Source organism: Zosterops lateralis (assembly GCF_965231275.1).
Source record: "Zosterops lateralis genome assembly, chromosome: 13".
Classification (NCBI taxonomy): Eukaryota; Metazoa; Chordata; class Aves; order Passeriformes; family Zosteropidae; genus Zosterops; species Zosterops lateralis.
In genome coordinates, this window is record NC_139773.1 from 7,804,105 (window position 1) to 7,824,664 (window position 20,560).

Below are 20,560 nucleotides of genomic sequence, written 5' to 3' on the forward strand. Positions count from 1 at the left end.
AATCTCATCTAAACATCTAACAGATATCTCCTGGAAAGAATCTGGTTTACTTGTATGGAGCCATGTGTTATGTTCTTAGGCTGACACCAACATACAAACTGTGTGTCCTCCCTTCCCTTAGTTACTTTTTCCCTAAGCAAAGCTGAGAAGTCCAAGCTGTGTAATGAGACACACTTGTGACAAAACCAATGACAAATGTGTAGCATTACACAACATTTTTTATGTGTGTGTGTATATATATACACACCTACCTAATTAATTGTATTTTTTAGGACCCTGACGTGTCAAATTTTACACTTATAAAACAGCCAGATTCCAGACAGTGCAAATCATACTTTAATATATTATAAAGCTATATAGTAAGCCCACTCCATGGGCTTCACATGCACATAAAACCAATAGTTACATAAATAATATCAAATGACAAAACTAGAAAGCAGTTTCTGCATACTTTATTTTACAATTCCTCACTAAATATATTTACAGGACACAGAGTTTGCTTTAGTGCAATACATAGTCATGTTGCATAAGTACAAACTGTTGAACTTTTCTAAAAAAAAATTAAAGAAATAAAGCACTTAACTGATGTTACAGCTAAGTATGTAAAGCAACATTAATAACTCTGAGTGAAAATGCTAACAGCATCTTTTCTTCTCATAAACAATTTCTAGAAACAAACCACAAACCAGCATTACATATTCCAAACTACTACCCCTTGTACAGTACCATATCATTTAAAAAAGCACATATACTGTACTGTACAGCAACCTGTTTCTACAGATACTGACTTACTCTTTTAATACAAATATGATATTACCGTGGCAGTTTTGAAGAACAAAGTTATCTCAAGATATCAAACATCAGTAACAAACTCTGATAAGCACAGCTTCTTGAGAACCTGCTTTAACAGCATTTCTTCACAGTGATATTTATGAAAGGTTGGAAAAAGAGATTAGCATAAAATATTTCCATCCTTTTTGAGTTTATATGCAAAAATCATTACTTTATATTGGTAATTATAAAATTACAAACACTTTCTATAAGTAACTGCATCTGTAGTAATGATAGAAAAAGTCATCAGTAAGACACCTAAAATGAGGCTTGCATAACATGAGAGTTTGAAGAAAACTAGGTAGACCTCATTTTTAAAGTAAGAGTAAGGGATGTAACTTAATTTAGAATAAGCAACACAGTTTAACAGAGAGAAACTATTATCAATTAAAAAAGCTACTTATTTATTAATAAATGTTAAAAAATAATGGCATTATGATGAGGTGAAATCAACATTTAAAAAGAGATGAAACATTTACTCTTAATCTTAGTTTTGGCACTTCATTGGAACAATTACTTTACCAAAGACCAAAATATGTATAAAAGATATTACAGCTCCTTGACATACCTTGCAAATATAGTACATAAGTACCGGCAAACACTGAAAACATAGTTAAACATTCCCACGGATTTGCACATGCATGCACTAGTCAGACAACAGCGTTGTATTGATGCTCTTGGCGGTGACAATCTTGCATTACTTGGGTATTTTAGGCCGTTTCTTCAGGGGATCTCGTTTCTGTTTTAAGTCTTACAAATTCTTTAGCAACTTCATCGTTGTTCCTCTGAGAAAGTATTCTGAGGATGGTTAAGCCAGTCTCATCCACGGAGATGCTCCTGAGCAGGGGGTACCAGGAGGCACAGCTGCCCCTGTTGGCGATGCCCTGCAGCTGGATGACGGTCATGCCAATGACGCGATCCTCGCGCGCAAAGCAGTAATCCTTCACCGACAGGTGCAGCTCGTAGGCCCCTGGCTTGTCTTCGTTACTCAGCAGGCTGTGGGGATTAACAATGGGAATTTATAACAAGGAGTTCAGTTTGGTTCCCCCAAAGAATTAATTCACTCTAGAAGTGAATTCACTCTTGGACAAATTAAAGTGAGAGGGGTAGTTTAAGTTTTGTAGTTCCATTTTGTTACAATGGAATATGTAGTTTCAAACTTTCTACACGGGTAACCCTTCAGATGAATTGGTGATGGAGCCTCTGTTCTCAGCAGCCTGAACAGAAACAGAATTCCCTCAATAGCTGGAACAGGCAGTTACCTTTCCCTGGAAAGTACATAAAATGTTCAGCTGGTTCCCCAGCTGCCAGAACCATGACTTAAAATCAGCTTCAAAATGTAAGAGAAAATCCCTGGCAGCAGGCTTCAAAAGGAGCTTTGTACTGAGACACACATTGAACTCATTTCCAGTCACAGTTGGAGAGTAAGGGGAGGAAAATAAATTGGTCTCAGAAAAGGGTGAAGTGCTAAATTTAAAACTCGAGGTTAGGTGGAAGTTTCTTACTGATTTAAGGATTAAATGGTAATAGCATTAGATAAACAATACTATTAACACATGCACAACCCAATCCACATTTAGATATCTCTATGAGGGTGAAGGCTAGATATCTAGAAATAATAATTAATGCTTCTGTCTGAACAATACCTAGGCCAGTAGATTCCTCAGAATATAAGTAGTTTTTCCTCTGCAGGGAAATTAATTGTACCTTTTAACTAGGTTTTACAGGACTGAAAGCTTGCTGACTGCAATTCATCTTCATAGACAACAAAGACAGAAATTAGTAAATAATTTTGAAATGGTGTCTATGCATCTATGTTAGATGGCTTTATTTTTGTTATTAATGTTTTAAAGGCAAAAATACTTTAGGAAAATATTCAAAAAATATGCAATTCTCAGATGTAAAAGACTTACAATTGGAAAGTTTCATTGTACTTTGGTGACCAGGTGTTACTCTTTGTCTTGGTTCCATGTTTTCTTTTCTTGTCACTCAATTTAGGACCCAATATGCAAACTTCCACGAAGGGCCGGAACATAGCTGTTGTTTGCCAGTTTAGGTTATTAATTGCTACAACTATAAAGAGATAAAAGAAATGAAGTTAAGTAAAATTCCATTGGAAGAGTTCCAATTAATTACCCTGTATGACTTTGTATAGCCAGTGAACCTGAGAACTTTCCTATAGGATATCAACTAAAGTAAACCAAGTAAGGGTGTCTGACTACTTTTAGGTTCAAAAGTATCAAATATAAACATGTATTTCACAAATCCTTTATGTTTACAGCTTCTTTTTGCCTGCTACCTTCACTGCAATTAAAAAAAATCAGCTGATACTAATCTGAGTGATCCTGTGTTTCTGAGATTCAGGTTGTGCAGAACAAAGGCATTTTGTGAAAAATGCAGCTTCTTAAGGCTTGGTCCAGTCAGTTACCACTCAGCTTTGCTGTAGTTTTTTAGAAGTTGAATTACGTACAAGCAATTGAGAAGTATAATTTGACACATTTTAATTTATATCTCTATAACTTAGTATAACTTTAAATTATCTACACAGAGCAGCAAAGACAGTAGTTGCCTGCATAATCTGAACTATTGCTGAGGCTGAGCAAGGAAAAAGTGCACTCCTAATCACCAGAAGTGTACTCACGGCTTCTCAAATATATTCTCAATTATAATATATAATATTATATAATATAATGCTTATAATTTTTTTATTTTAGTATTGATATGTTTGACTACGATCTAGTGTTTGAAAGTTTGGTCTTTGTTGTTCCTTTCTTTTTAAAGTTGTCTGTTTGAAACTTACCTTTCACAGTGACTTTATGCTCACCAGTTCCAGGATGGGTAGAGACATCCACCTGGACAGATATCTCACCCACTGAATTATTAGCAGTTTGACCTGAAACAAGAATTATTGGTTAGCACACCTGGCTTCTCAATGCATCAAGAGAAATAGACAGCTGAAGGTGAGTGGTGTTTTCCTTTAGAAACATTACAAAATTTCTGATGTTTCATATTTAAGTGGGAATCAATTATGGATTCAGAAATGATTTTGCTGCAGAAGTACTGGGCAGTTGCAAATACCTATGGAAAGTGCCTCAGTGAAATAAAAAATCCTGTTCATCTGGAACTTTCCATTCTAGTCGTCATTAGGTATATTTGCATCTCAAATTGGTGGGTTTGTCAAGCTTTTCATATACCTCCCAAAAATCTTACTGCTAAGTGCATATCTGTAAAGTTACTTCTATATCACTGTTGATGAATCTTTTGCTGAAGGTTCTCTCTCAACAAATTACTGAAGCTCTGCACTAGCACAGACAGAGGGGCTTAAAAATGAAACAAGAAGGTTGAAGGGATGGCAGAGAAACCAGGAACTTATTTTTTTAAGTCTTTGCTTTTGAGCACTAGGGGAGGTTGTAAGTCAATTTGTACAGAATGAATCTTTAAAAGGACTTTAAATATTGCTTTGAAAGGTTCCTCAATATATCAGATTACAACAGTACAACATAAATAAAATTGAGTATTTTACTTGCTCTTTGATTGGATGACTGTGAATGTTGAATTCTGTGAACTGCACTTGCTCCCCAGTGTAATCTCCTGTGAACCACATACTAAAGTAAATTGCTACCCCTTTACAACTGGCTGCTGTTTCTGTGGGTAGCAGAGAAAAGATTCTATATTCCTCTTATTTATATGAAAATTCCGTACCCACTGGTTCCCCATCCCTCTATATGTGAGGAGAAGCAAACATTCCTTTAGGATTTTTTTGGCAGTTCATATAGGAGTTAAGGAACAGGCACAGAGAAGAGGGAGGGATGTCCCGTGTAATGATAGTGGGGAAAGTGATTTCACCCCTTACATTAGTTCATAACTAGAGTAGTTTTTTGTTATCATGCATAGTCTTTATTTCCTGGATATCCTCGCCAGTGGCTTTCTAGAAATGAGCTCTACAGTGATGTTTATTCACTGTTTCAGCCTGACCTGTAATTATGTTCTTTACATGGCATGAGCATTGCAAGGTCAATTAAATACTCTTAGCCCAAGTGTTACTGCTTGAGAGAACAAGCCTTTTTTTATCTGATATATCCAAATGTGGAGATTCAGTGATCATTTTACAGGCCCAGAATCCTTGAAAATTATTGTGCATTTCCAAGCTTTCAGGTGAGTTTGGCTTGAAATTGTCGTGAGCCTACTTTTGAAACATAGCAGTATTTTAAAAGTGCACAGTGACAATGTCTTACTCTATTTACAGCTGCCACTTCTGAATTGCAGGTTACCTGTACAAATTTTGCTGTTAGATGTATTTCATTATCAGTCAGAGGGTTTGGACCACTACTGACATGTAAATAAGCAACTTTAATTAGATATCAGCTTTTTAATGACAAGAGGTTTGGCTTCAGTGGCAGCAATTATGCTTCTTGTATTTGGATAATGACTTAAAGCTGTACTGTATGGAAGCTCTGAGCTGGTGAATCATTCTATGGCTTGCTCACAATAAGTAATACATTTTTTAAAAAAGAATTTGTATAAAAAGGTAGAAACCAAATGGATCAGAAAAGCTTAATATTAACAATAATAAAATGGCTTTATTTAGAAGCACAGACCAAAGTATTATCTGACGATAGTAAAATTTGCTTTTACTTGGGAAGAGAAAGGAAATTGTCCTTTGGTGAAGGTCATAAAGCTGTTTTTTTCTCTTGCAAACACAGTGTCATTAGGCCATACATCAGTGAGTAGCAGGTTTTTAAGGCAGTTACATTTAACCCTGGGTTAAAGTTGTTCTACAATGCATGGAATTCAACCTCAGCACAGGTACTTTTTGTGGTGAGGAACCTCTCTGTGAATGATGCTTTTAATTCCATCTGTAGCCTTCCTTCAGCTTGGAAGTTTGAGTTGGACATACTGTAACTCTGTTCAGATTAAAAAGCTTTCAATGCCAAGCCAGACAGAAAAAGACAACCAGGAATTTGCACCACCTTAATCTTAGGGACACTGCTCAGGTAGGATAAACTGAATATACTGAGAGAGAAAATGAGAAGTTCTTGAACCCTCTCCCAGTCAATAATAATTTATCCCTGTCTGCAGTGGAAGATGAGTTAAGTTGATCCTGAATATCACTGAAATTATCAGCTGGTGTCAATTACTTGTTTTAGCCTCAGCTTAAAAAAAAACCAACCCAACCCAAACCCCCAGGAAAGTTTTAAAAGAAGACAATTAGCTTTTTTTTTAATAGTCTTGAGAGCAGCCTGGGGATGATGTTAATAGTGAAGTGTGCAGTGTTAACCTCTAATAATGAGAGGCAGGATTTCATCAAGACAAAAATCTATTAATCTGTAGGATTCGACTTGTTCTGTTTCTCCAACTTTTTAATGAATTTTCATAGTACAAGTCAATCACATAAATTTGCTGCCAAAATGCAAAGTGATATGAACATACCATCAAAATAAGCATGTATGTTATTGCGAAGGTCTCCTAATTGGTATCTCTTTTCATCTCCTGGTAGTCCATAATTTACAACAGTGCTCCAAGCAGTACTGGAAGTATGTGGTGTGAATAGTCTTGTATGTACATTCCAGTGTGATATGGTTATAAAGAAATCTGTGAAAAACATCATCCACTTTTGTACTGAAAGCAGTTGACATTAAAATGCCCTTCCATTCAGTATTGCTGAGAAAACCTCCTTCGCAGATCATCTCAGCCAGCACTGACAATTTCTACTAGAGTCTAGAATATTAACTTGGTTTCTTTTAGTAATCACCCCATCCATCTTTCTCTTTCTGACCTGCTGAACAAACTAGAGATACAATTCCAGGACATTTAGTATTTGCTTATAGCATCTCTTGTTGACATTCAAGAACTATGGTACTTAATTCTAAAGTCTCTGACCTGTGTATTTCTGCTGTTCTGTTTTCTTTTTTTGCTACCGCTTCTTGTACAGTCACAGCAGGAATTAGTTATTCTGACTGCACTGTAGAAAGGTCCATTTATCCTACTACATTTAATAAGCCAATTTAGCTGACAATAAATCTCTCCATGCACTGCAGAGGATGATTGCACTTTTTTTCCTTTAGTACTGTAATATAACTCATTTGAAGGCTAACAAACTTATAAATGATCCTGCCTCATGTTTGAAAACCTTATGGATGTTTAATTATTACTGCTTGCTCTCTAATATCTGCTTTACATTTTATTTGTTAGTATATTTATGTCATTCAAATGACAGAATCTTCTTACTGGTGGGTCTTAAAGTGATCCCATGCATTAAATGCATTAAGGGCAGTCATTCTTCTGCAGCAAATAAACTGTAAAGAAGAAAAAATATCTCCTCTGGCCAAAGATGCTTTCTCCTCAGGAACTAGAAAGGCCTAGAAGTCAGGATTTATTCCTCTTATTTAGCACCTGGAATGGCACTACTGTGAGAGCTGTTATAACATTAATGATTTTGACATGAAAAACCCCATTTTGGACCAAGGACCAAGTCAAATATTTCTTAGTCCGTGATTTTATCATGATAATGACACTAACTGTGCTTTGCTTCAGGAAGTTGCTATACAAATGGTTGATAATTATTTGTTTTGGGGGATTCTGAGAACCAAGTTCAGTACTTGAAGGATGATTTCAGCAATCATTTATTCACTATACTGCCATAAAAAGATTGAACGCATTTAGATTTGTATTTGATTAGCAAATGTAAATAATTTGTCTAAAAGATCACTTGTGATGGAATTGAGGTTGGTAGGAGATTCAGCAGCATCTGTAAGCCTCCCCACAACTGTGCAAAGCCACACTGTCGAAGTGCATTCCCTCCCACTGGAATTTTTGTGGTGTCAGGCAGGGATCTGAGGCACTCAGAACACACCATAAAAGCAGGATGTTGTGGTGTGAGCAGGAGGTCCTGCTTTGAGTGTTGGCCTGGAATCCCCAGCTGAGGCCTTTCCCTTCACCTCTCTGGGGAAAGCTGTGCTGCACACACCAGGGCTCAGCTTCCTGGGACCCCCAGAGCTGCAGCTGCTGCCCTGTCCAAGTGCTAAAGAAACTGGGGTTCAGCCAGCTTTGATCTGGGAGGTGTGTATCCAACTGGCCTCATCTAGCCCTCTGTGGGTATATGTATATTTTTAAACATATATTTATATATATGCATGTGTTCCATCCAGCATTTTACCCAGACAACACACAAGGCTCCTCAAGAGACTTCTATGTGTATTGAATGCTCTGCTTCTAGTAGGAAGCTATTTTTTAAAAATGATATCATATAACTAATGGTTACCTGCAGCTTGAGTTTATTTTCTTGAAGACTCAGAGAAAACTCATATACAATTTGTTTCTAATTTAGGTGCTTTACTGTTTTATTAAAGGAACAACCAGAAATTTTCAAATGTGACAGTCTCTTAAGTGAATATTTTGTAAAGACCTTCTGCTTTACCAGCAGTCTGGTTTTATCTATGTGAACTTTAAAAATAATTATTTTTCTGCCACTATTCTGAGTTCATTTGCATTGCTAACAACATATGCTGGAATACTTCTATTAGTTCTAATTCAGCAAGTTTCCTTTTTTGTTTGTTCTTATCTTTCCTGTTTCTTGCTTGCAGTAGTGTGCTGATTTCTGCAGCTTGTAATGCAGGTCTGGTTTTTTTTCCCCCATGAAATAAGGTTGTGTAACACATGGTTCTGACCTCAATTTGAAACTACAGTGGATGAAGCAGGGATTATTTCTTGAGTTAAATTCTGTCTGAAGTATGGGTTATGGAAGTATGAGAGAACTGGAAATGCTCTGAAGGACTTAAATTTCCTGATAGAATACAGGTATAGCTTTCAAAATATGACAGTTAATAATACAATAATTTTGACAAGCAAAAGAAGAAAAGGTCTTTCTTTTTCACCTATAAGAGCTGCTAAACAATTTAAGCAGTTTTTATTTTCTGTAGTATGATGTCATCTCTCTGCTTGCTTTAATTATAGTTAATATCAGATTATTGTTTTAATGTCATTCCTTAGATTTATGAAATATTGAGGTTCTGCTGTGCTTTGTACAATTAGAGGTTGCAAAGGAAGACAGAACTGAATTTTGGCTTGGCAACTGAAAAGAATTTATCTTCATTTTTTATTGTGTAACTTCCTTCCCTGTGTTGGTGACTTCACAAGACAAAGATGGAGTTACTGTTAAGAGACACGCATATCTACCTAATGAGAATGAGTATTATGTATTTTTGTTTTCAGATACATTTTACTTTTTTAGCTTTCAATTGTCTGGCATAAGAATGAAGAAATCTGAATCAGACCAGCTGAAGCAAAGCCTTTTCTGCAGTATTGTAAACACACAGGTAGGGTTTGCAGTATGAGCTCTGTGTTGTGAGATGAGTATTGATTTTTCTGCTTAAGTGATACAAACTATTTTAAGTCAAGCTAAAAAATTTAGTGCAGAATCCTGCCATTATGTATTATTCTCTAACAACATTTGTGAACTGGAGCTGCTGTAAATTTGTAAGAAAAAAAATTTCTCTATGTCCAATAAATAACTATTTTAGATGCAAGAGTGGTGTTTACTTTGGAGAAATTAGTAGTAATAAATGAGAGCTAATTCAGGAAACTCTGTTTGAGACCCTTTTTATGTAATTTGCTAAAATGAAAATAGTATTTGTTCAAATGTTATTAGTGGTGATGCTAAACAAATGTAAATATTCACAGCACTGGCTATAGTTTATGAAATTACTGAAGATTCAAGGCATTTGCTAAACTAAACCATAGCCATTTCATTTTGATATATTTTAAGTAGTTTAAAGAGTGGAGGTACAACTTAGAAGGTGACTGCTTCTCTCTTCTCAGGAATGACTTAAGAGAAGCTTCACCAGTACTGGTCTGAGCACAGAGCAAGGGTAAGTCAAGTGTACCATGGAGCAGGGAAGTTCATGCAATAGGGCAACAGCAGTAGAGTGAGAATTTGTCCTTTGGCTTTTAGAGTTCTGTCTTGATTGTGAAAGAGTGGTTGAATTTACCTCAAGTTTGGTTAATATTATCTTGTCCTGCCTGGCCTGAAATTTGTCCAATTTGTCTAGAGTTCTTGTCAATGTACAGAATAGATGATTTCTTGCAGAAGCCTTGGAGCTTTCCCTGAAATTCTGGGCTGGCTGCCTCCAGCTGTGAACCAGCCATGGGGGTTCCAGCCCCACAGCTCTGAACCCCCAAGTTCCTGTAACTGAGATGGGTTTTACAGGTCAGGCTCGGCACTGTGCTGATATTTTACAACTGATTCATGTTTGGCTCAAGCAGACTGTGCACAAAGAATGGTTTGGTTATAAAAGATTTTGAAAGCAGTCCATACAATATAATCTGAATGTATGCAAGAATGCAATCCTGTAGCTGAATTTAGAGAAAAAAACCCCACCCACTTTTACAGCATGAGCTAATGTTTACTTAGTGCACAAATAAAGTGACAATTTACAGCTGACAGAAGTCCAGAGGAAATAAAATCCATTTGAGATCTGGCCCCCAGGTAATCTGCTTGTGCACTAATGGTACACAATTCTCGTCTGGCTGTGTTTTATGTGCTCTTTGCAGAGGTGTCAGTGACCACCTAGTGTGTTAAACACTGGTCACTCAGGCTTTGGAATGCTGTTCTCCTCACTAATCTGCCTTCAGGTTTTGCAAAATCCTTTAGGTCTGTATTGAGGTCCTTTTTAGAGACTCCAGAAGTGACCAGCTCCATGGAATGGCTCTTGGCAGTGACAGCACTTGTGTATGATTGAATAAGAAAACTGATCCAGATGAATGTGCTTACAACAGGCACTGCACAATCAGCTGAATCCTTTCTGGGTAGTATTAAATGTGAAGTTCAGACAGGTGGAACTAAATTTCATTATATTAATTTATAAATCATTCTATGTATTATTACAAAAAGTTTTCCCATCAAACAATATTGATGATTTATTTGCAAAAGAAAATGCTGCACTGCATGTTTTACATTTGTGGGCTGGGATTAAAACAGGACAAGTGCTTACCAGGCTTTGCTTGTTTTCTGGAAATGTTTACACAAAGGGACAGTCATAGATTATATCCCCCTTACTATCCTAGTGATGCCAATGTTCAAATCTGTAATGATCAGAGTTTCCATAGGATTTAATCTCCACACAAATTCATTGAAAGGGTGTGGCAGATCTGGGATAACAATTGAAGAGAAACCTCTCCCTCCTCCTCTTCCTGCCAGAAAGGAGGTATTTAATAACCTATGTTACTAAGAAAGCTAATCTGGAACCTGTACTGTCTGTATCTTTATTTATTAGACAACTGTTTTCTTTTATCTTTTTTATAGTGTGGTTACAGATTTGTGTTCACAACACTGAGTGAGCATTAAATTTACAACTTTCATCAGCATAGAATCATTACAGCTGGAAAAGACCTTCAGCCATGACAAATCATATAGACAAAAATAAATTAAAAAAACCCCACATACTGAAAATGTTACTGCCAGATTATGCTCCTCATTGTCATTTACTTAGTCCCAACACTTGTCTGTTTTGAAAAGTCTTGAGTCTATAGTGGTGCTTTGAAAAGAAAAATCATGAGAGTAAGATTACAGCAGATAATTTCATTATTCCTGCTGTGTCATAATTTGCTTTTAAAGCATATGTCTATAACAATGTAGTCTCATGATGCATTTGAAAAAGGCAGTAGGAATTGTGCTTTCAACTATTTAGTGTGGTGAAACCACCACAGGAAGAACTGTGAATCCCTGAGTCACCATTTTAAAAGCCAGGAATGCTTTTAATATTATTATCTTATGCAAATTTCTTTGTTGTCAAGATCTTTAGGAAGGTGTGGGCACAAAGGCTGGGAAAAAAACCTCTGGTTCAAGCAATCATCCTTCCTTAGAAATAATGTAGATCATAGTGCTGGATAATTTGGTTACTCCTATTGAATGTGATCCTGCATTAAACATGAACACAGAAAGTATCAAGAACCATAACACAGAGCCATTATCACAGAATCAGAGAATAATTGAAGTTGGAAGAGACCTCCAAGATCAACTCAACCTTATCTTTCTGTTTGTGTGTAAAGTTAACTCCCCCTTCTCACGCCAATCAGACCAATTTTCATTCTTCAGTTTCTTAGAAAAACTGCAGCTTAGTCATGGTGAGTGAGAAACTATTTCAACCTGTGGGTAAATGTAAGCCTTATTGCTGTCTGATTCTTGTAGTCCTGACAGGAAAACCAAGCATCCAATTCTATCTGCAGTCTATCTATAGTTACTGTACAATATATGCTTTCTTTACATTTACATTATTCTTTTTTTCCATTGCTTTGAGCTCAATTATATCCAACTATTGTCACTGTGGAAAAAAAACAGGCCAAATATTAATCTAGTTATATTCCAATGAAAGCTTCTGATTTGCAAACATGGTCATTTTAACTAAAAGCTAATGATACAGTTATAACTGTGAGGCTGGAGATCATAATAGATGAGGATTTAATTCTTTTAAATGAGGCATTAAAGGATAATGAAAAGTTATGAGTCACTTTTCCTTAAGTTTCATTCCCAGTGGCTACATTTCTAACAATACTAGTGTACAAATATAGGAATGGTAATGTGTGCACAGAAATGAACACAGACCTCAGGCTGAAATAATGATGAAAATCAGAAAATTCAATTTTGTGGTTCAAGATTCGTATAAGGTCTCTACTTATGACTACAACTTAACTATGTTTTTCCCCTGAAGCTACAAGGAAGGTATGTGTTAAAGAAAAGCAAAATACACATAAAAGTAAGTAACAATTTTCTGCCTGAATTCATATTGCTAATTTTTATTTTTGAAAGAGGGGAAAAAAGACTCTATTCCCTGCATATTAGAGTTTTATAGCTATTTTCTCATTTGTAATATACGAGTTATAAACAGAGATCTCAGTTTTAATATGGAAACAACTTAGGAAATCATTCCTTGGAAATAATCCTGGGGCAAGCTGCAAAACTCATGTTTCATGCTTTATATACTGTGAGTAACTGTGAGTAACATGCTGTATTTCAGAAGTAAAAGCAATTGATTTCCAGCTTTACTGTCCAATTAAAACTTTCTGATTCTTCTGAGCTGGAGCAGGGTAATTCATTATATCAGCAAATTGTATTCTTTCCCAAAGACATGAAGTGCCAGGCAGGTCATTTTACAAATGCTCATTACATTCAAAAGAAATCTAATAAGGATTACTATTATGCAAAAATTGGAAGTTTCTAGAATGAAGAAAACATTCAGCTTGGAATATCATGCGTGCAGTGCTCCTATATATAATACCCCTGGTGTTCAGTGTGCAGCCAGAGCTCGAGGACTCTCCTTCCTGTGCAGTCACAAGCCCCTAAAGGAACTGCCCTCAGATAAGCTCCAACAACAGCATTAGAGAAAGGATAACATCAGTAACATCACATGGGCCAATCTGTGTCAATAAACTCTAAAATACCACAGAGGGTGGAGAATGTAATCTGCAATCAATAATTTAGAACATTTAAAATATAACAGGATGTATTTCCATGTTCCTTACAGAGCACTTACTCTGAGAAGTTTGTGTGGCTATAAACTTCTTTATCAAGGTATCAGTGGTTTGTGTGTAAAGGCTGAGAGCGTATTTGAGGGACTGTAGGTCTGGGCTCTTTTCCAGGAAATTCTTTTTCAGTCCACTTCCTCCAGCATGGAAGTATTGCTAAAATGAAAAACAAATACGTTTGTTCACAGAGGAAGAAAAAGGCCTCAGTTACAGACATACAAGGTTAAGGAAAATTCTTAAATGAATGTTTACAAGTAGCAACAACAGGCCTGTGTACAATTATTATAGCATTTGAGAGAACTGTCAAAATCTCTAGTACAAAGCTTCTTTCTAAGGTTAAAAAAATTAAGCATAAAGGGAAGAAAGCAATGCACAAAATTTAGATTTTGGTCTTCATGATCTGAAATACTCATTTGCCAAAACTGGACAAATATTTGAAGAATTCTTATAGGTTGCAGAGTGTGGAATCAGTTTTAGTTCCATGTCTAAAAAAACCCCAAAACATCCTAAAGCCCCTCTCAAATGAAGGCATGGTTTACAAGCACAGATAAAGGATATATTCTTTTTTAGGGAAAATTTTGTAAAAATTTTCAGAGAGAATACGCCAGAGTTTGAAGTTTTTGAGTAGCAGTGTGAGGCCTACTGTTCTACTGGCACAGCTAGATTTGGAAAAAACAATATGCTTACCACTTTGATACCATGCTGACTATGTAAACTATATATATCAATGTATTATGTTATGTTTTCAATCCCAAAACCGAGTTCAGGAAAATTACGGGACAGATTCTTCCCTTTTTCCTCCCACAAAGAAGAATTTTCCCCAAAGTTTTGTACAGGACAGGGTTTGATGTTAGATAGATGTTAGCTACAATGAAAAGATAAATGGGCTACAAACCTTTGTGTTGTTTAAACACCTGGCAAAGCATTTTGCACCCTCCATTACAGTTCTAGGTCTCAAGATCAATAAAGCTCCCATTAATGGCTAATTAGTAAAAATAAACAATGTTTTTCAGGACCACAATGACTATTTGATGAGATGCAACATTGGTCCACTCTGTACAGGGAGTGTTGGGGACTGTAAGCAGAATCTACTCTCCCTGCCTTTCTGCAGTGTTGCCAAAGGAATAGATGCAATGTGTACATTCCAGTTCACATACACACATCTCCACTAAATGCTCTATATCAGGCTTATCTGGACAGCTCAGACCTACAGTCTACATCTGCCCTTTGCATTTTGTGCACACATTTCACCTTTTCAAGATTCTGCAGGAGATGAAACATAAATGTTTCATAACAGTTATTATTTACATTTCTATATTGCTGTCTACTGACTGTTAAAGGGGAAAATTATCTTTAGGAGCAAAATGGAATTTGAAGTTATCAGGCTGCAGCTTTTTATATTGCTTTAATACTGTGGGGACAGTTAGTGTCAGTTTAAAAGGTTCTGAATAAATCTGTCATTACATCATTACATACTTATATAAAATGTGTATCTTTGCAAGCAAATGATTTCATACAATAAGTTTCGAACAAATCCTTCCTCTTAAGAGGCTCAAGAATTTAGTCATGATTTCACTAAGAATCATAATCAATTTATAAGCAAATGTTAAATCTGTTACTATTTCCTACTATTGTGACAATTACTGTCATTTTTTTTGAAGTTGTGTCTCCCAATAAAATATTATCTGCAGCAGCAGCTACACATGGCTGAAAGCTCCATGAAAGTTAATAGCCATACAGAGAAACAAAGACACCTGACCCTTGTTTTCCTGAGTGTTCAACTTTTTTTTTTTGTTTTCCCCATAAATGGTAAATTTTGCAAGCAAAATCAGCAATGTGAACCTATCATTACTGTAAGGAGCTGAATATGGAAAAATAATCAATCAGTAAACAGGGTTTTAAAGATTCAGCTGGACCAGTTGTTACCCTGTTCCTTAGACATGGAAACCTTAAAATAATTTAGCACACAGATATAAGGATGCTGAATTAACAAAGGGATTTTCCCTATTTCATCCTTTTTCTCCAAATCTAGATCTTTTTAGTAAAATGGTCAACATTTATCTATCCATCTGTAAGAACTTAAGCACTGGAAATCTAGGCAAGGTTAGAGTTTACATTTTTCCCAGCTTTTATGTGTTTAGAAAAAATGCTTTGAAAGGAAAATTATTAGATCCACATACTTTCTTCACATGGCTTACTTTGGGAGCATAATTCAATTTATTCCATTATTCAATTTGTTCAGTTTGTTTTCCCACCATTACTAATTCCCAATTATTTTTATTTCTGAAAGAAATGCCAATTCCACTACAAGTACAAAAAATGGCAATTGGGAGCCCTCTCTGTTACTTTTTCTTGCCTTGGAGACTGTGTTTCATTGCAAAACACTTGATCATAAGTATTTTACTTATATCTTCAATTTTATACTTCAGTAGCTGCCTCCTTACATTCCTGATGTGCTGTATCTTCCCAGCAGACAGGAAAATATGCTGTTATCCTAGAAACTGATTGCTTTTAAGTTATTTACAACAAGTAATGATCCAGGCCAATGTGAAAAAGACTGATAAGCAAATTAAATGATATGTTAATTAATATAATAAATATTCCTAATGACTTCTTTTGACTTAAAAAACCAAATCCATGAAGACTGCATGAAAGTCTCCAGTCTTTTATCTAAAAAGCAATCAGTCATTCTTGGGCATTGCAGCAGAGAGCAGAAAGGCCCAGAAAGCTGTACCTTTATAGTAACCAGTGCCACGTCCATTATTGCACACTGCCTCAGGGTCAGGCTCTTGGCTTCCTCTCGGATCACGTGGTCCTGCCAAGCAAGAGAACACTGTGGTTGGTTTTGAAAGAGAGACAACATTGTGAATATCTCTTCTCTGCAAAACAACATAGCCCCCCAAGGACTGTGATTAACAGGGATTAATTCAGAATCCTTTCACAACAAATGATAACCTAGAGCAATTGTGTTGTTTCTTGAAAACGCAGACTGGTAGAGAACCAGATCCACTGTTTAATACCGAGCTTTACTTCTTTTCCTAGGATGTATTATTTCTCTGTTTTGAGGGACGGGGAAAAGGCTAAAATTTAGCTTAAAATAATTATATTAGACGATATAGAAGTAATTAACTTTATTAATAAACCTGACAGTTTAACAGATGTTTGTTCTTGCCCTACGTTCAAAAACGGGGCTCCTATTAGAAGGTGACATAGAGTGGCTACACTCCTGTTAAACCTTTGTCTGAATAAGCAGTCAGTGGTTTACTTAGGTAATATTTTAACTCCTCTAGCAAACTGAACAATCTTTCATAGAGGCCCCAAATACCACATTTCAGTACAAATCTGAAATCCTAATGGCAGAATTGACTGGAAAACAACTGATATCAGTATCAAACATCTCTGCTATCCATTAAATGGAGTTCAGCACTGCAGTACTGAAGACTTTACTGCAGAGGTACATACTAAGTTTCAATGCACATGAATAGTCCACAGAAAGAAAATTACAGGTATTCTCACCTTAAGGGCTTTTTCAGAACTGGTTACAGAAGAAAAGATACATTTCATTGTTGTTGCTTTCTGTGGTGGTTTTTTTTTTTTTTTTTTGTTTTGTTTTTTTTTTTTTTGGTGATGTTTAATGCTCATAAGGCCAAGTTGTGCAATAGGGGAGTGATGGCTTCTTGACCCATGTAGTGATCACTTACCATATCACATAGAGTCTTTTATTCATTATTGGTTTTGATGAAACTGTACAATAATTATTCAACTCTAAGCAGTTACTACCATATTCAATCTTACTATACTATATAAGAACAAGGCATGAGCTTTGGCCTCACAGTCACTAATATTTTCTCCTTTTATTTTGCTAGTGCAAGCCATTCACAGCTTCATCTGGCTCCATTACCTTGAGTTTTGACAGTTGTCCAAGATCTTTGGCTGCACTGAATATCATCTGGGGTCCCTGTAATCACATTGAAAATTAAGGAAACAGACTCACGACAGCATGTTTGCTTTTTATGTCAACACAATCTTATTTTCTGCCAGGACATTGGCCAAAGTCACCATTTTGCAAAGCTAAATAAAAGTTTCAGTTACACAGGAGACACATTTTCATTCAGTTGATAAGGCCAAGTGGTTGAATGCCTGCAGCAAGATTCCCTCCAGTATCCTATAGCTGATACACATATTGCACTTTCTGCTGAGAGTGGTTTTGTGTTCTCCTTTCTGCTATCTCATTTTGTGTTTAATACTGAAAGCTAAGGCTGTGATTGTTCTCAGTGTGTGTCAGTGAGATGTTTGTTCATAACTGCAGCTCTCAGGTGCTGTGCTAAAATGAACAATCATAGTGGGAACTGAGCAGCCCTGAGAAACCTGCAAAAGCCTGTCTAGAGGGAGACCTCAGCTGAGTAAAACACAGCACAGTGGTGTACTGCGAGCCAGAGCCTTTTTAAAAAGAAAATAGATCGAAATTGTGAAGGTAAAGCAATATTTTATATCAGCCAAATCCTAGCACAACACCAAAGGCCAATGCCTTCACATTTGTCTCAGACAAACAGAATCCTACTGTAATTCCACGCTCACATCTTTTATCACAATTACTCCAAGCAATATAATTACCAGTGCAGTTACATGGCAGTTCAGCAAGTCATAGTTCTGATTATGTGGATTTCAGAAAAAAATGTTTATCCAACTTACACTGGAGTAATTTTTCATTAGACTTTCTGTTCCAAAGAATTTCATTTTTCAGAAGTAATTTTGCTTCCTAAATGCTTCAATTGAAGAAAATGTAATATAGAACTACAGCCTAAATCTTCATTATATTTTAGTAGCAAGAATGGTAAGGTAAACATGTATATATATCTATATATCAATATCTAAAAGTGAAAAAATAAACCCCATTTGTGAATGCCTATGCCTCTCACTTTCAAACAGAAAGAAATATTCAGGGCTAGAAAATCTGTCACAGTATCCTACTTTTCAGTGATTTTCTTTAATTAAGTGCTCAACAGTAAACAGAAGTATCAAAATAAATGGAAATGCCTAAAAGAAATACTCTACATAGAGGCTACCACTAAGGAAACTCACCTCTGCACAAAATGTCCTATGAATAATTAATCCTGCATAAAGCAAATAAATGCTCTTACCACATGATGGAAAATGCAGTTACCCAGTTGAAATGCTATGTATTTCCAGATACAATTTGCACCAAAAAGTTTGAAAAACAAATTCAAGATCTCAGAAATGTAAACTCGAAACTCATTGAAAGAGAGCTTGTTTCTCATTATGCATCATTAACAAGGTCATGTCAGTAAATATGAACAAATTCAGTGACTGGAGTCCTGGCCATGATCAGCTCTAGAATTTTTAATAGTTCAGGTAATTTAATTACTATCTTTGCACCGTTTATCCATTTTCTATTACGGTTTTTCCCTCCTGTCCAGCCATATTCTTTCATGCATTTTCAATATACTATAATATGATTTAATGATATGCCTTTAATTTATGGACCCTGACCAACAGCTTTTTAGCAGCTGAAGTGGTACCACAGGATGTGTAAGAGCCAAGTTGCCAAAGGCACACTGTGGCAACATCATGATTAGCTTGTCATAAGATGGTCAATTTATTTTAAACAAGATTGAGAACAAGAAGAATTAACAGTTGTTATCCCAACCCCTCAAAAAAAAAAAAAAAAAAAAAAAAAAAAAAAAAAAAAAAAACAAAAAAAACAAAAAAAACAAAAAAAACAAAAAAAACAAAAAAAACAAAAAAACAATTATATAAAGCTCTCCAAGCCAGGCTGTCTTTGCTGATCCTTGGACAGGATCAGATTTCACTGTTGCCCTTGGCTCAGCCACCAGAGTTCACCTCAGGCCATGCTCACAATGTCTCCTGTGCAGCACCACTTTCTGTAAGTACAGCTCTGTTCCCTCTTCTCAGCAGGCTGGAAATTCAGTTCTGCCCAAAGAGGACCTCCTGTCAAGTCTGCAATTAAAATACCCCAAATCTTTAGTGCTATATTTGGCTTAAGCTTCCTGATGTTAATTAAGTGCTGCCTCAAAATGAGGGATGGCACAGCAGGCAGGACTGGAGGATGGGATGGGGCATCCCTGGCTTTCTCAAAAATGGAAGTGAGTTGAATTTCTGATGCAACTGGGAAGGGCAAGGAACACTTCATGTTACTGTGCACAGTGAAGCTGAGAGAGAAATCAGATTGAAAACCCCTTGTATGGGAGGACATGACTGCATTCATAAAAACTGTTCTGAGTTTGGGCAGGCAGTAAATGAAGGAGCCAAGTCTTCCTCACCAGCTAAGAACAAGCTGGCTGCACGACTCTGAGACACCAGAGAGCAACACACTGCCTGCAGTCCAGGTGTTACTCCTTGCAGTCAAGGTACAGAACAGGATAGTGTCACATTCCCTGGCAACAGCTGATCAGGCACATGATTACAATCCTTTGTATCAACTGAGAATTACCCTGGAACACTTACGGTTTGGTCTGTCAGGGGTGGAAGCACAATTTGTTTTTCTATTTTATTTAAGACTAACTTCCAGAGCTCTTTCAAAACCCGTTTCAGGACTGTCTTCTCACAGATTTTTGCAGAGACACTTAAACTGGAATAAAACAAAACCACAAACCAGTCACCAAAACTAATATTAAGGCTTCAGAGGTGCTCTATCATGGCCAGATTAATAGCCATTAAGTTTGATCTTTTCTCTACTAATAAAAATTTCTCAGTAGCTAAATTATTTTGCAATATTATCAGTAAATATTTTTGGTAAAAAGACTTGCAGATGACAAACTCATATAAATCTCCACTATCTAATTTAATGCTTAGTATATCACTGATGCATATTTATTGAAAATGCAAAATCATAATGAGTTATAAAGTTTGATGGATGACACAATTTAGCACTCCCATGCCCCTAAATTGAAGTTTTAGTATATAATTTGTTTATGTCTTAAAAATAAAGAGCAACTGTCTCTCTTGTTTTGTATTTCTACTGGAATGTAGAACTGGCTGCTGACAGCTTATACAAATTCACAGCTACTGTTTGGAAGCATTTACTTCTATCCTGACATGTCTGAGCAACCTTGCTATCTATTACTTACAGTAAAATTAAACTTTTGGACCACCTTTTCCATCTTCACTTTGAAAATTTCTGGCAGGGGAAAACCTGCGTAAGGAACCAAAGCGGTGTGTAACTTGTGAC

The 20,560-nt window shown here is 36.2% G+C and overlaps 1 protein-coding gene and 1 long non-coding RNA gene across 10 annotated transcripts in view; one reads left to right on the forward strand and one right to left on the reverse strand.

Moving 5' to 3' along the window:
• Positions 1-317: 317 nt before the first annotated feature.
• UNC13C (unc-13 homolog C) overlaps positions 318-20,560 on the reverse strand; it is a 179,196-nt gene continuing 158,953 nt past the window's right edge. For all 9 annotated transcript variants that reach the window (XM_083870705.1, XM_083870706.1, XM_083870702.1 and 6 more), the window contains 7 exons: positions 19,837-19,960; positions 17,252-17,308; positions 16,085-16,165; positions 13,359-13,506; positions 3,632-3,724; positions 2,745-2,904; positions 318-1,827 (listed from right to left, as the gene is read on the reverse strand). In XM_083870705.1, coding sequence (XP_083726831.1) covers positions 1,542-1,827; positions 2,745-2,904; positions 3,632-3,724; positions 13,359-13,506; positions 16,085-16,165; positions 17,252-17,308; positions 19,837-19,960 — 949 coding nt within the window. In that variant the 3' untranslated portion in view covers positions 318-1,541. The remainder of the gene's footprint in view (positions 1,828-2,744; positions 2,905-3,631; positions 3,725-13,358; positions 13,507-16,084; positions 16,166-17,251; positions 17,309-19,836; positions 19,961-20,560) is intronic.
• On the forward strand, positions 3,699-9,668 carry LOC310914530. The gene is made up of 3 exons (XR_014591045.1): positions 3,699-3,791; positions 9,043-9,146; positions 9,649-9,668. It is a non-coding gene; the product is annotated as an uncharacterized lncRNA (long non-coding RNA).